At 44.2% G+C, this 12,278-nt stretch overlaps 1 protein-coding gene across 1 annotated transcript in view; it reads right to left on the bottom strand.

The window, feature by feature from the left end:
• GPM6A (glycoprotein M6A) overlaps window positions 1-12,040 on the bottom strand; it is a 232,615-nt gene extending 220,575 nt beyond the window's left edge. Inside the window, exon 1 of the mRNA XM_070460125.1 lies at window positions 11,853-12,040. Coding sequence (XP_070316226.1) covers window positions 11,853-11,856 — 4 coding nt within the window. The 5' untranslated portion in view covers window positions 11,857-12,040. The remainder of the gene's footprint in view (window positions 1-11,852) is intronic.
• Window positions 12,041-12,278: the final 238 nt, after the last annotated feature.

Genomic DNA, 12,278 nt, shown 5'->3' with positions numbered 1-12,278 from the left:
CAATAAACAAACAGTGAGCTACAGCCACTGGGATGGAAGAAGCAAGCCAGTGACCAAGAAAACAGAAGGACAGGCTGGACTTGAGAGCAAACTGCTACCTGCACCTTGATTCTGCCGTCTGCGCAGGAACTGAAGGATCAGGGTCAAGTCTGCTGGTGCTACTGAGCAGTCACACTGCCCGAACACACCTGCTCCCAGAGCTTCGCCCGCATGGAGCTCCACATATGCAGAAAGCCACAGTGGAAAATGAAAAGACATCCTTACAGATACCCAATTAGTCTCTGGAAATTCACCTATCCAGAACTCTTTAATTATATAGTGTTTCATTTTAATGATGTTGCTTTGGATCAGTCCCTTACACAGAAGATGGGAGAGAACTGAATGAGCCTTTTAACTCCAAGGATATAGTCTTTTTCAAAGATTCAAAGGGAGGGGATATATGTACACCTGTGGCTGATTCACTTTGTTGTGCAGCAGAAACTAACACAACATTGGAAAGCAACTATACTTCAACAAAAATTAATTTAAAATAAAATAAATAACTTTATAAAATAAAAAAGATTCATCATTTTGAACTTTAAAAGCCAAGGAAAAGCAAAAAAAAAAGAAAAAACAGAGTGGCAAAAAAAAGAAAGGAAATAGAAGACCCAGAATTAGGGCGAAATTTAAGGTGTTAAGAAAAAGGATCTTTCTTCTTTGCCCTTCATCTCAAATCATGCACAATAAGCATAAAGACATTAAAAAAGGAGACAATACTGCATAATGCTAAATAATTAGGGATTTTAAAAAACTATTATATCCTCTCATTATCAATACTTAACTATATCACATTCTTTGATATCAAAAGTTTCAATTTTTTAATTTTCAACTTAGTTTGAATAGTGTAATTGTCCATTAAGTTAAAATCTGTAATTAAATACATTGTATTATTTCATTCATAACTAAGTGGATGTCCTAACATCTCTGAGTCAAATTTTTATAAATCTCTGATTATATCACACAGTCAATGGGAAACTGGACCTTAAGAGCTTGTTTGAAGGTTCTGTTTCTGAGGGAAGCCAATTGCATACTCTTAGGAAAACACTCTTGCATCCGGAAAGTTTGCCATCTTGCACAGTTTCTAGGGAAAACCATTTGGTTAGCAAGAACTAACAGAGCATTTCTCTGGACAGGTTGACCCACAAAGCAATCCTGAATCCTTGGGGTGACCTAAGTCATACCAGATCATCCTTGTACTTATTGACGTGGGTTATGTGAAGTTTAGTTCATTAGCAATTTCCTGAATTGAGAATATTTTCAGTTTGTTTTTGTTGGTTCTTGATGGCTTCATCCTCCTTCATCAGAACACCACCTTCCGGCTGGTAGTCTAACTGAAAGTTTCTCTTCTCATTATCTCTTCTGATTCCTTCCTTTCTGCTATATCCGTAACTAAATCTGATAATTTCCCTATCACTCCCTGGCTGAAAGGCTACAGTTGCACGATCTTGCATTAGAACCATTTTCTCAATCCTTATATGAAGACTTCCTCCCGTCTATGCTGCAGTGATCCAGGTTCTTGGACAAAGAAACATTTGCAAAAGGGTGCTTGGGGCTCTGGGCCATGAGTGAATAGAAGGGGAGTAATGATGCTTATGCTGAAGCTGAAGCTCCAATACTTTGGGCACCTGATGCGAAGAATCAACTCCCTGGAAAAGACATTGATGCTTGGGAAAGACTGAAGGCAAAAGGAGAAGAGGGTGGCAGAGGATGAGATGGTTAGATAGCATCACTGACCCAGTGGACATGAATTTGAGCAAACTCCTGGAGACAGTGGAGGACAGAGGAGCCTGGTGTGCTGCAGTCCATGAGGTCACAAAGAGTTGGACACAACTTAGCAACTCAGTGATAATGATGGGCTAGCGCAGAGGGAAATCAAATGAGGTAGCCAGGGCTCAGAGAACAATGAGTGGGTTTAGAGGTGGAGTACCAGAGTGAGGGGCAGCGGGTAAGATGCTGTGACCAGCAGACCCTACTTTGCCCACTGCCGGGCCCCATTTTCAGGTGTTCTACATGACTGGAAGCCCTTGGGTGCACAATGGGAATCACACTCTCCAGAGCTGTGCATTGTTACTGATGCCATAGCAAGACTGGTTTTAATTTAGACACTCAGCAAATCCCACTTAACGACAAAATCCAGGGGTGAGTTATGAGAACCTGCGTCAAGGGAGGGTGGGGAGGGTGGAAATGACTAATCCCAAAAGGGTCGAACACTCTCATAAGCTCTGGGGGGACATCACAGAAGAGCTGACTACGTGTTCTGCAAAGGAACGGGAGTGGCAGGAAGTCAGTCAGCTGTGGCGGTCAGTCAGAAAGCCAAGCAGACAAACAGCCTGAACATCAAAGAGACAGACTTCCATGAGGGTGGCACTCCATGTCCCAGTCCAGAGGTCATGGGGGGGGGGTGTGGAAAAATGCATAGCAGAGAGCCGGAGAGGGAGCAGACTCAGGTGGGCCCCGAGCACGCTCAGCCCACCTCCATGGCGCTGGCCACACCTCCACCCCTCCTTCCGACAGAATCACACAAGCCCAGATTCCCTTCATGGTCCCTCACTCAAAAAACCTCCCTGGATGAATGCAGCCTCCAGGGGTCTCTCCCATTCTAGACCGATGGCTTTAGCAATTACTGCATTAGTCTGCTGCTGCTGCTGCTAAGTCACTTCAGTCGTGTCTGACTCTGTGCAACCCCATAGACAGCAGCCCACCAGGCTCCTCTGTCCCTGGGATTCTCCAGGCAAGAACACTGGAGTGGGTTGCCAGTTCCTGCTCCTTACATTGGTCTAGATTTCTATTATCTAATTTTCTCAAATTCTCATCTGGTTTTCTATGCATGTGAGTTTTGTATCTCCCAATTAATATACAAGTACTTTTGGAGCAGACATGAGAATCTGGGCTTTATGCATCTTTTGCTGTCATGATGTGTAGAAGGGCAGGCATGTTTGGTCAAATCAATATTAAGACACACTTAAGAGACTGCTTGTTTTGGAAGGAGTACTCTTTTCAGTTTTTTACTTTCTTAAATTTTTTTCAGCTTTGATGAGGTATAATTGACAAACAAACTTGTAAATATATATATATATATATATATACACACACACATATATAAAATATTTAACATGGTGATATAGGTATACATTGTGAATGATGACCATGACTAAGTTAATTAACACATCCATCACCTCACAAAGTTACTTCATTTTCCATGGTGAGAAGCTTAAGACTACCTCCTAATAACTTCAGGTACACAATATAGAGTATTATTTTATTATGGAAGTGTTGGTGGCCTTAGGTACAATGATTCTGTGACAATAATGATTTTAACATGAGGCAATGAGGTTGTTGTCGTTCAGTCGCCAAATCGTGTCCAACTCTTTGCAACTCCATGGACTGCAGCACTCTAGGCTTCCCTGTCCCTCACCATCTCCCAGAGTTTGCCCAAGTTCATGTCCACTGAATTGGTGATGCCATCCAACCATCTCATCCTCTGTCACCTCCTTCTCCTCCTGCCCTCAATCTTTCCCAGCATCAGGGTCTTTTCCAAGGAGTCGCATCAGGTGGCCAAAGTATTGGAGCTTCAGTGTCAGTATCAGTCTTTCCAATGAATATTAAAGGTTGATTTCTTTTAAGACAGACTGGTTTGATCTCCTTGCTGTTCAAGGGACTCTCTAGCACCACAGTTCGAAAGCATCAACTCTTCGTCACTCAGCCTTCTTCATGTCCAGCTCTCATATCATACATGACTACTAGAAAGACCACAGCCTAGACTATACAGACCTTTGTCAGCAAAGTGATGTCTTTGCTTTTTAATACAGTGTCTAGGTTTGTCATAGCTTTTCTGCCAAAAAGCAATCTTCTAATTATCATTGGTATTTTTAAATTGTTTTACCTCCTTTAAGTTTAGTTGTCACTTTACCTACCTCCCAGTTAAACAGGATGTATGTATCATGTTATACAAAAGGAATCCTATTAAGGTAATGCTGAGAAATGGTTGAAACTAAATAATAACACTAAGTAGTGATTGCTGCTTCATTTGTACCTAAGGAACCAATTACTTAAAAACTGTGCACTTATATTAATAGCTGCTCTGGATTTTTCTTCTTTAGAGACTTCTCACCCTGAGTTTAATTTCTCATCTACAGTTAACAAAATTATATTCTTCTTTGTAAATTTTTCTTTAGGAAGGAAAGAGTCTGTAAAACAGTGACAAAAATGGATCTTTGTCACACATATATGTAGCATCTCATTGTGAATTTTTGTCCTTTTTGTCCTATTTCCTATAAAAACTGAAACAGGACTGCAGAAAACTCCCTCAGTATCCAACATTTGTCATTTGTGCTTCAAATCTAGACTGAAGTAGATAGCTGACTTATCTCAGTAACAGAAAATGTCTGTTAAAATAAATATATTACTGTGTATCATTAGATTGGCCAAAAAGTGTGTTCAGGTTTTCCCATAAGATGGTTAAGGATAAAATGCATGTGAGATGAGAGCAGGAAGTAAAGCTGGAAAGGACCAATGGGCCAATAAGAACTGTGCTTGCATGGGTGCTTGGATCATCACATGGGGTGATTTGGGAGGAGACCAAATCGGGGAAGGAACTGGCAGTGAAAAAACCACCAACATCCATGCTGGAGCAGGTGAGGACCCAGGACGAGACAGTGTGGGCATTCAGAAGTGTGATGACACCCAGTCAGCAAGGCCAGGTACACTGGAGTCATCAAGAAAAATAAAGAGAAGGAAGCGGGCAGGGGAAGAGAGGAGGGAACCAGTCAGACTCAGGAAGGAGGAATTCCATCTTGCAGGCATTGAGACTGAAGCCCCAGAGGGGCAGCTGGCTGGACACCGCGAACACTTGAGCACACGGAGCCAGATTTATGTGCACATAAGTAACACTTGAAACCGTGAGACAGGAAAGCATCAGTAATTTTCTGGGGAAGAGTTACCGCAAACTGGAGCACACCATCCCATCAACAGGCTAAGGTGTGACTGGCACGATGGACAGAGGAGCTCAACAGAGACTTAGGCTAAGTCTCAGCAAGGCCCCAGTGAGGAGAAGCAGCGTCACAGAGCTCAGATAGCCTGATGGGGGATGGAGGCTTCTGGAAGAGTCAGTTCTCCAGGCGTGTCCCAGGCTTCATCCTCAACACTGGCTGAACCTCATGAGAGAACTGCAGGTCCACCTCTCAAGCCCAAAGCTTCTGATCTCAAATCTTGGCAGTGGGACCCAGAAATTGGTACTTAGCATATTCTCCAAATTACTGTATTCAGACAATAACCTTAGAGACTCTAGAACAACATGTCTTACATAAACAGCCAGAGATATTGATTGTGCTATCATTATATAGTTTGGGTGTATCTCAAATATTGTAGAGAAAGTAGTGAGTGAGTATTCTGATGGGTTGTCTTAACAAACTAAAGAAGAATTTAACTCCATGTCGTCTTACCTTCTGAACTCCTCAGGCACTATTCCAGTTCTGTTGGTTATATAGGTCAGGCCTTTATTTCTTGTTGAGATGTAGTTCTGTCTGTCCGTCATGTCATGAGTACCGAGCACAGAGCATGTGGCTTCGTATTATCTATCTCATTCCCTCATCTCTTGTCAAACAGTCGAAAATAGAATGACCTCAAATCAGTCAGGTTGCAGCCATCAGAATCTAATTCTTTTTTAAGATCTCTAAGTTTCTAGGTTGAAACTAATTCTATTCTTGACTTTAAGCCCATCTCATTTACCCTAATTTTTCCTTGTTTTTCAATCATCTAAGGAGAAAGACCTATATTTTTGTAACCATAAATGTCAGCTCTCTCTATAATTAAAAATAGTAAAATGAGACTTACACTTAACATTTTAATAAACTGAATGTTACATATTTAATTTAGAAACATATCTTTAAAAAAAAAGGGATAGTTAAGACTACACTTATTTTTAGTTGCACCATACCAACTGTGTATTTCATACAGTCAACACATTCTTGAAAAATAAAGCAATCTTCTGAACTGTTCACTATAAAACATTTAGTTTAGTGTGACAAGAAGATATTGAATAAAGGATTTATACATTTCAATTTATGACAAACTCAAACTTAGGTAAACTAAACAGTAATTTACAATAGCCTTAGAAACTTCTAGTTGAAATTAAAATAAGAAATACCAGCTGATTGTATTTGAAATTATTCTGAACAGAGCTTACCCCAGCATTTCACTAACACACTTCCACCCAGGCATGAACTTCCACACTCAAATGTTTTCCTGTGAAACTTCAGTGTGACTATCTGGACGTCTTTACAGTTCTCACGAAAGTATCAACCCTTTATCACACGTGTTTCAGAAATTTGCTGCATGACACAGGGAACTCAAACCTGGTGGTCTGTGACAGTCCGATGGGGTGGGAAGTGGGAGGGAGATTCAGGAGGGAGGAGGTATATGTGTACCTATGGCCGATTCATGATGATACATGGTAGAAATCAACATAATATTGTAAAGCAATTATCCTCCAATTTAATTTTTTTTTAATTTTAATAAAATACCAAAATTTTCAGAGGTAAACCTGATGATGTCTATCATTTACCAGGCATCTCTTAGGAATGTGCTCAAGTAGCTGGTTACCACACTTCCTTCTCTCCTTGAACAGGCATGATCCTCCCTTGAATCTCCCTTGAACCACTGAATCCTCAATGATTTCTGTGAGCAGTAGCATGCAGCAGAGGTGATGCTCTGGCACCTACGAGGTTCTAGGTTATAAGACGCCTTGCAGCTCCTGCCTAGGTTTTTCCCTAGAACACTTTTCTAAGGATGTACCCTCTTGGAACCCAGCCACCATGCTGCAAAAAGTCCAAGCCTCTTGCAGGCAGCCCCACCTGAACTCCCAGCCAGTAGCCAGCATCCACCGTCAGCTACAGGTGGGAGCCACTTTAAGCGAATAGCCCAACAAGTCTCCAGATGCCTGACCCCCATCCTATACTGAACTGCAAGGCAGGAGACCTCAAATAAGAACTGCTCGGCAGTAAAGTCCACAGAACCATAAGAGATAATAACAAACTGTTTTAATTCACTAGTTATAAGGATACATGGTATGCAGCAAAGATAATCAAAATATTAATTTATCTTTCTCTGCTCAGCATCAAACTTTCATAATTTTCTAAGGCATATAACATACTAGGGGGCTTCCCAGGTGGTTCAGTTCAGCCCAGTTCAGTCACTCAGTCCTGTCCGACTCTTTGTGACCCCATGGACTGCAGCATGCCAGCCCTCCCTGTCCATCACCAACTTTCACTCAAACCCATGTCCATTGCATCGGTGATGCCATCCAACCATCTCATCCTCTGTCGTCCCCTTCTCCTCCCACCTTCAATCTTTCCCAGCATCAGGGTCTTTTCCAATGAGTTGGTTCTTCGCACCAGATGGCCAAAGTATTGGAGTCCCAGGTGGTGCTAGTGGTAAAGAACCCACCTGTCAATGCAGGAGACATAAGAGACCCAGGTTCAATCCCCGGGGCGGGAAGATCCCCTGGAGGAGGGCAACCCACTCCAGAATTCTTGCCTGGGAAGAATGGACAGAGAAGCCTGCAGTCCTCTGGGCTCCTCTGGCAGGCTACAGTCCATAGGGTCACAAAGAGTTTGACATGACTGAAGCGACTTAGCACAGCAAAGTACATAATACACTAGAGGCCAACCGACCCTTAAAAAGTTTCAACTAGTAGTTAAGCATCTTTAAAATATTCTTGGTTTGCTTCAAGAAAATAGTTCAAGCTTATCTTTTTACATGTTTTTATTAATTATTAATAATTATTAAATCAAGATCTGAGCTACACAAATGTATAGAATCATGCATGACCCTTCATCAAACAAAAGAGAAAACAGGATCCCCAATGTCTGCATAATCCACCTAAAGATCATCATTTGCTTCTCTGACTTCAAATCCTGGATCTTTGTACCTTGTTCATAACTACCTCTAGGGGGTTATACTTTCCTGAAAAAAAAAGTATGAATTCGAGATGATACCATGCGTCATTATTCTTGGCTTAAATTTGAAAATAATTTTCAGATCCTTAACCAAGATTCTTTTTACTGAAACTGAATGACATCAAAATATTTCCATCTGATGTTCTCCTCTTGTCAAAATTTGTGGACTCCTAGATCTAACACTGAATGTTAAAGACGTCACACTTCACTGTTCTAATTTCAGGGCACTGATACATGTTATGTGGTTGATATTTCTCTTCCTGCAGATAGTGTTTATCCTCCTTCCCTTTCCCTCAACCAGCCCTCCATATATCTACCTGTTCACCTCCAAACAGGTAATTTATTACATAGATTTACCACTCACCAAAGGTTGGTGACCTTCTAACCTTTATTTTCCTTCTTATTCTAGTGCTCTGATTAATTTCTGACTATATGTTTCCAATTTACTAACATATGTGTTAACATGTTTAGCCATCACCATTTAATTAACATCTCAAAAATGAAATTTATCTTCTGTCCAAAGCATCTGGAAAATAAACCATCTGTTTTATCCTTTAAAAATCCTATCAAGGGACCTACTATATCCCCAATCCTCAAGATTTCAAATTTCCAGAAAATGCTTCTTATTCATCCTCCTTTTTATCACTTAATTTCATAATTTCAGGCTTTTCATTAGAAATATCATTCATCCATCTTTCTTTCTCCATTTCCACTAGTGCTACTATTTCACTGCAACTGGTTCTCTCCTAATTTATCTTTTATCGTAAACAACACTGCTCAATTTGTCTTCTTGAAACACTAATTTCACTACAATTCCTCTCTACTCAAGAATATTCCATGATTTCCTCTTTCCTATTATATACATTCTAAATTCCTCTGGTTGCTTTTGAAGGCCATTCAAAATCAAGTCTCATCCTGCCAATCCATTCTGTCAATCCATGTCTTATTGCTCCCTGAAATTCTTTCAGCCCTGCTCAGGGATCCATTATTCTATCTGGAGCACCTGTCTCCTTCCCAAATCCTCTACATCCCTTCAAATATCACCAGGTTCAGAGCCACTCCCTCCATGAAATGTTCCATAATATATTCTGTATGATGTTCAACCTCACTTTTTAAATACAACAAAGAGCACTGAGGGATGTGGTAAGAGGAGAAATTTAAAATATTCCCTACCTGTCTCACACCAGAGCCTGCAATTTCATAATTAGTGACTGTGCAGGTTCAAGTCAACCTTTCAGCTAAAAAATAAATACTCCTAGCAATGAGTTAGTCCCACATTTTTTCAGTATGAAATATTTCATCATATCCTTTGTGCAGAGCAAAACTTGGGGGTAGAGAGTAAGTCAGTTGCATACCTTGATAAGCTGAAGGCATCACTGAGAAAATAAAATAAAAGGAGGAAGCAAGGGATACCAAAATCTCAATTTGCCTACTTAGCAAATAATGTTGTTTTTTTTTTTGAGAAATAGCCTTGTGCATTATAAATATGATAACTATCAATTATTCAGAATATTTTGATTAACCAATTACTTTCATTCTTCCATGATGCTAGAGCATGGATTTCTTCTTCTGAATCAAGCAAGAATTGATGGCAATATTCACCCCCACACACCATCTTCCTTTCTTGAAATGATACATTTCAGTTGTCAGGACACCAGGAAAAGATGGACTTATCCTGCTGGCACAGTCAGGCATTCAGAGCTACACTGCTTTCCCTCTTATCCCAGCAATTTGGACGCCAATGCTAAATCCTCACCCCCCTACTACCTCTAAATAAAAGAAGTGCTAAGTAATGAAGTTCTGTGCTTTTCACAAGTGAATTAAAAGATGAGGAGAGAGATGACCTTAAGTGACCAAGTGTTTTCTCTCTCTAGTTTCTGGACAGATTTCCTTCCTTCCTTCCCTCATGCTGCCCACCGCCCCTTCCAGGGCCTTTGCTATGTGTGGACCGCGCGTCTGGGTCTCTGTTCTGAGCTCTGGCCTCAGACCCTCATTCCCAGGCCACCCACTCATCCTTTCCCCTGCCGCCCCACCCACTAGGTTCTCACCTGCTTCCTCAACCCACTCTCTCCTACTAGCCATCTGACAGCTCCGTGAGCTTTCAGTGACCTCAGTCACAGTAAGAAAAGGCAGTCCACTCATGGCAGTAAAAGGAACAGACAAATTTCAGCTGTCAGTTTACAGGTAGGATAGAGAAGTTCCAAGAGTCAGAGACCAAACTCAGTCTGATCAGAGGCGTTCAGGGGCTAACCCCACCTCCTCTCCAGGAGAACCCTCTCCTGTAACCCGAGATCCTGTCTAATTTGTTGAGGTAAAAGCCAAGACCTACCATCTTCATTATAGTTTGGAAATGCAAGCTGGGGAAATAATTAACTTCAAAATTATGTGCACCTTACCCTTGGATAGATAGTCCACTCAAGCCTAAGGTCGCTCTTCCTGGAGACTTTATACAGTATACAAAACAGCATCTTAAATGCTTTCAGTGAAGTGAATAGATTACTTCACTGAAAGTCAATTATGTTGGTTTTTCCATTTATGAGAGCTTTCCCCCTCTATGTGTTATTCTAACAAGAGTTTATATGACCACGGACAACAAGAGAAAGAAAGAGCCTGAAACTCATTCTGCCATGCTTGGTTTAAAAAAAAGAAAAAAAGTGTTTTATCTTTCCCTTTTAAATGGAACATTTTCCTTCTGTTTCAGAAAACTTTTTAAAGACAGCTCATGCTGCAGATCATTTGCAAGACTAGTTTATTCACAGGCCTTTAAAAATGGGACTTCTAAAAACTTTTCCAGAGTCATGCAACAGACTATGAATGTCTTGACCACAATTAACATTCATAGGCAAAAATGTCCTCAGCTTTCTCTGTCCTCCTTTCTTCCAAGTTGGCCAGCGTCTATAAACCCCGCCGATTAGCAGTCAGAGCACCCCCTACCCCTCGAGCCTGTGGGAACTTAGGAATTTCCACGTCAATCCCCAAGGCCTCCTTCACTCTGGAAGAAATCCCTCACAACAAAGGACAACGGAGAGGCCGGGGGAGGGGCGTAATGGACTTGGCCGAGAAGAAAGGGGAACACAGGCACTGCAGGGTCAGTCCGGGCTGCCCGCCGGTCCCTAATCAGTAACCGCGAAACGCGGCCGCGCCGGCGGCTCCTTGGACCGCGCCTGCGGGATGCGTGGTTCCAGCCCTCCGCCCCCCGCGCGCGGCTCCGAGCTCTTCTCCCGGGACGCCAACCTCCTCGGGCACCGGTCCCCGCACCGGGTCGCCCCACCCCAGCCACTCACATCCAGGTGCCGCCCCTAAACTCCAAAGCGGAAGGGGGCGCGGGGGGCACTCGGTCTAGAAACTCGAGCGGAGCGGCGCGCGCGCACCCCAGCGCCCTGGGACCTGGACCGAGTCGCGCCCCCCTCCCACTGGCCCGTCTCACCCCAAAGCAGGTCAGCCTTCAGCCTCAACTTGCAGCCTTCTGCGCAACGACGGCACCCGGTGGAGGCGGAGGCTGGAAAGTGTCCCTCCTCGCCCTGCCCCGGCGCCTTCCCGCACGCAAACCGGACCGAGTGGAAGTTGCACAAAGTCCCCACTCCCCGCGCCCCGTCTCGGCTTGCTCCTGGGGCGCACGTGGGGATAGCCCCCCAGCCTCGAACTCTGCGCCCCCCGTGGCGCCCACACGCGGCGATCCCTCTGGAGCGCGGTCCTCCCCCGGCGCCCACCTCCGAGGGCCACCCCGTTCCCCCGCCTGGCTCCCGGAGAAAAGTCCACAGACTGCTGCCGGGAGGTGTGCAATCCCAGGCCGGCCAGCAGACACCCGCTTTCTTCCCGAGGCCGAGCCCCGGGGCGCCCCGCGGGCTGCACACTCACCCATGGCGCCGCGTCCCGCTGCCCGGCGGCCCCTCCAAGCGCTGGCGGCCGACGCAGCGCGGGCCCGAGAGCTCCGCGCGCCTCTCCTGCTCCGCGCGCCTCGCGAGTGACAGCCTCGCCCCTCCCAGCGGAGCCGGCTCCCGGGGCTCCTGGCACCCGGCGGCCGCGCAGACCCCTCCCTCTTCCCACCTGCTCCGCGGACAACTGGCTGTGGCCTCGCGGTTCCCGCCGCTCCCCTCCCCGGCCCGTTTCCCGCCCTGATCACGTCCACTTGGCCGGCCACTAGCAGACACCTCCCCCTGGAACACGTTGAATACACATTACACACGCACCCCGTCTCAGGGCACACGGATGACCTGGTAGCCAAGATCATAACCCCTAACCTGGAAACCCAAACCAGGAAAGCTGATTCCAGAGGAGTTTGAT

This window comes from Odocoileus virginianus, chromosome 32, assembly GCF_023699985.2.
Source record: "Odocoileus virginianus isolate 20LAN1187 ecotype Illinois chromosome 32, Ovbor_1.2, whole genome shotgun sequence".
Lineage (NCBI taxonomy): Eukaryota > Metazoa > Chordata > Mammalia > Artiodactyla > Cervidae > Odocoileus > Odocoileus virginianus.
The sequence above is the reverse complement of the archived record's forward strand: the minus strand, read 5'-3'. Positions and strand labels throughout refer to the sequence as shown.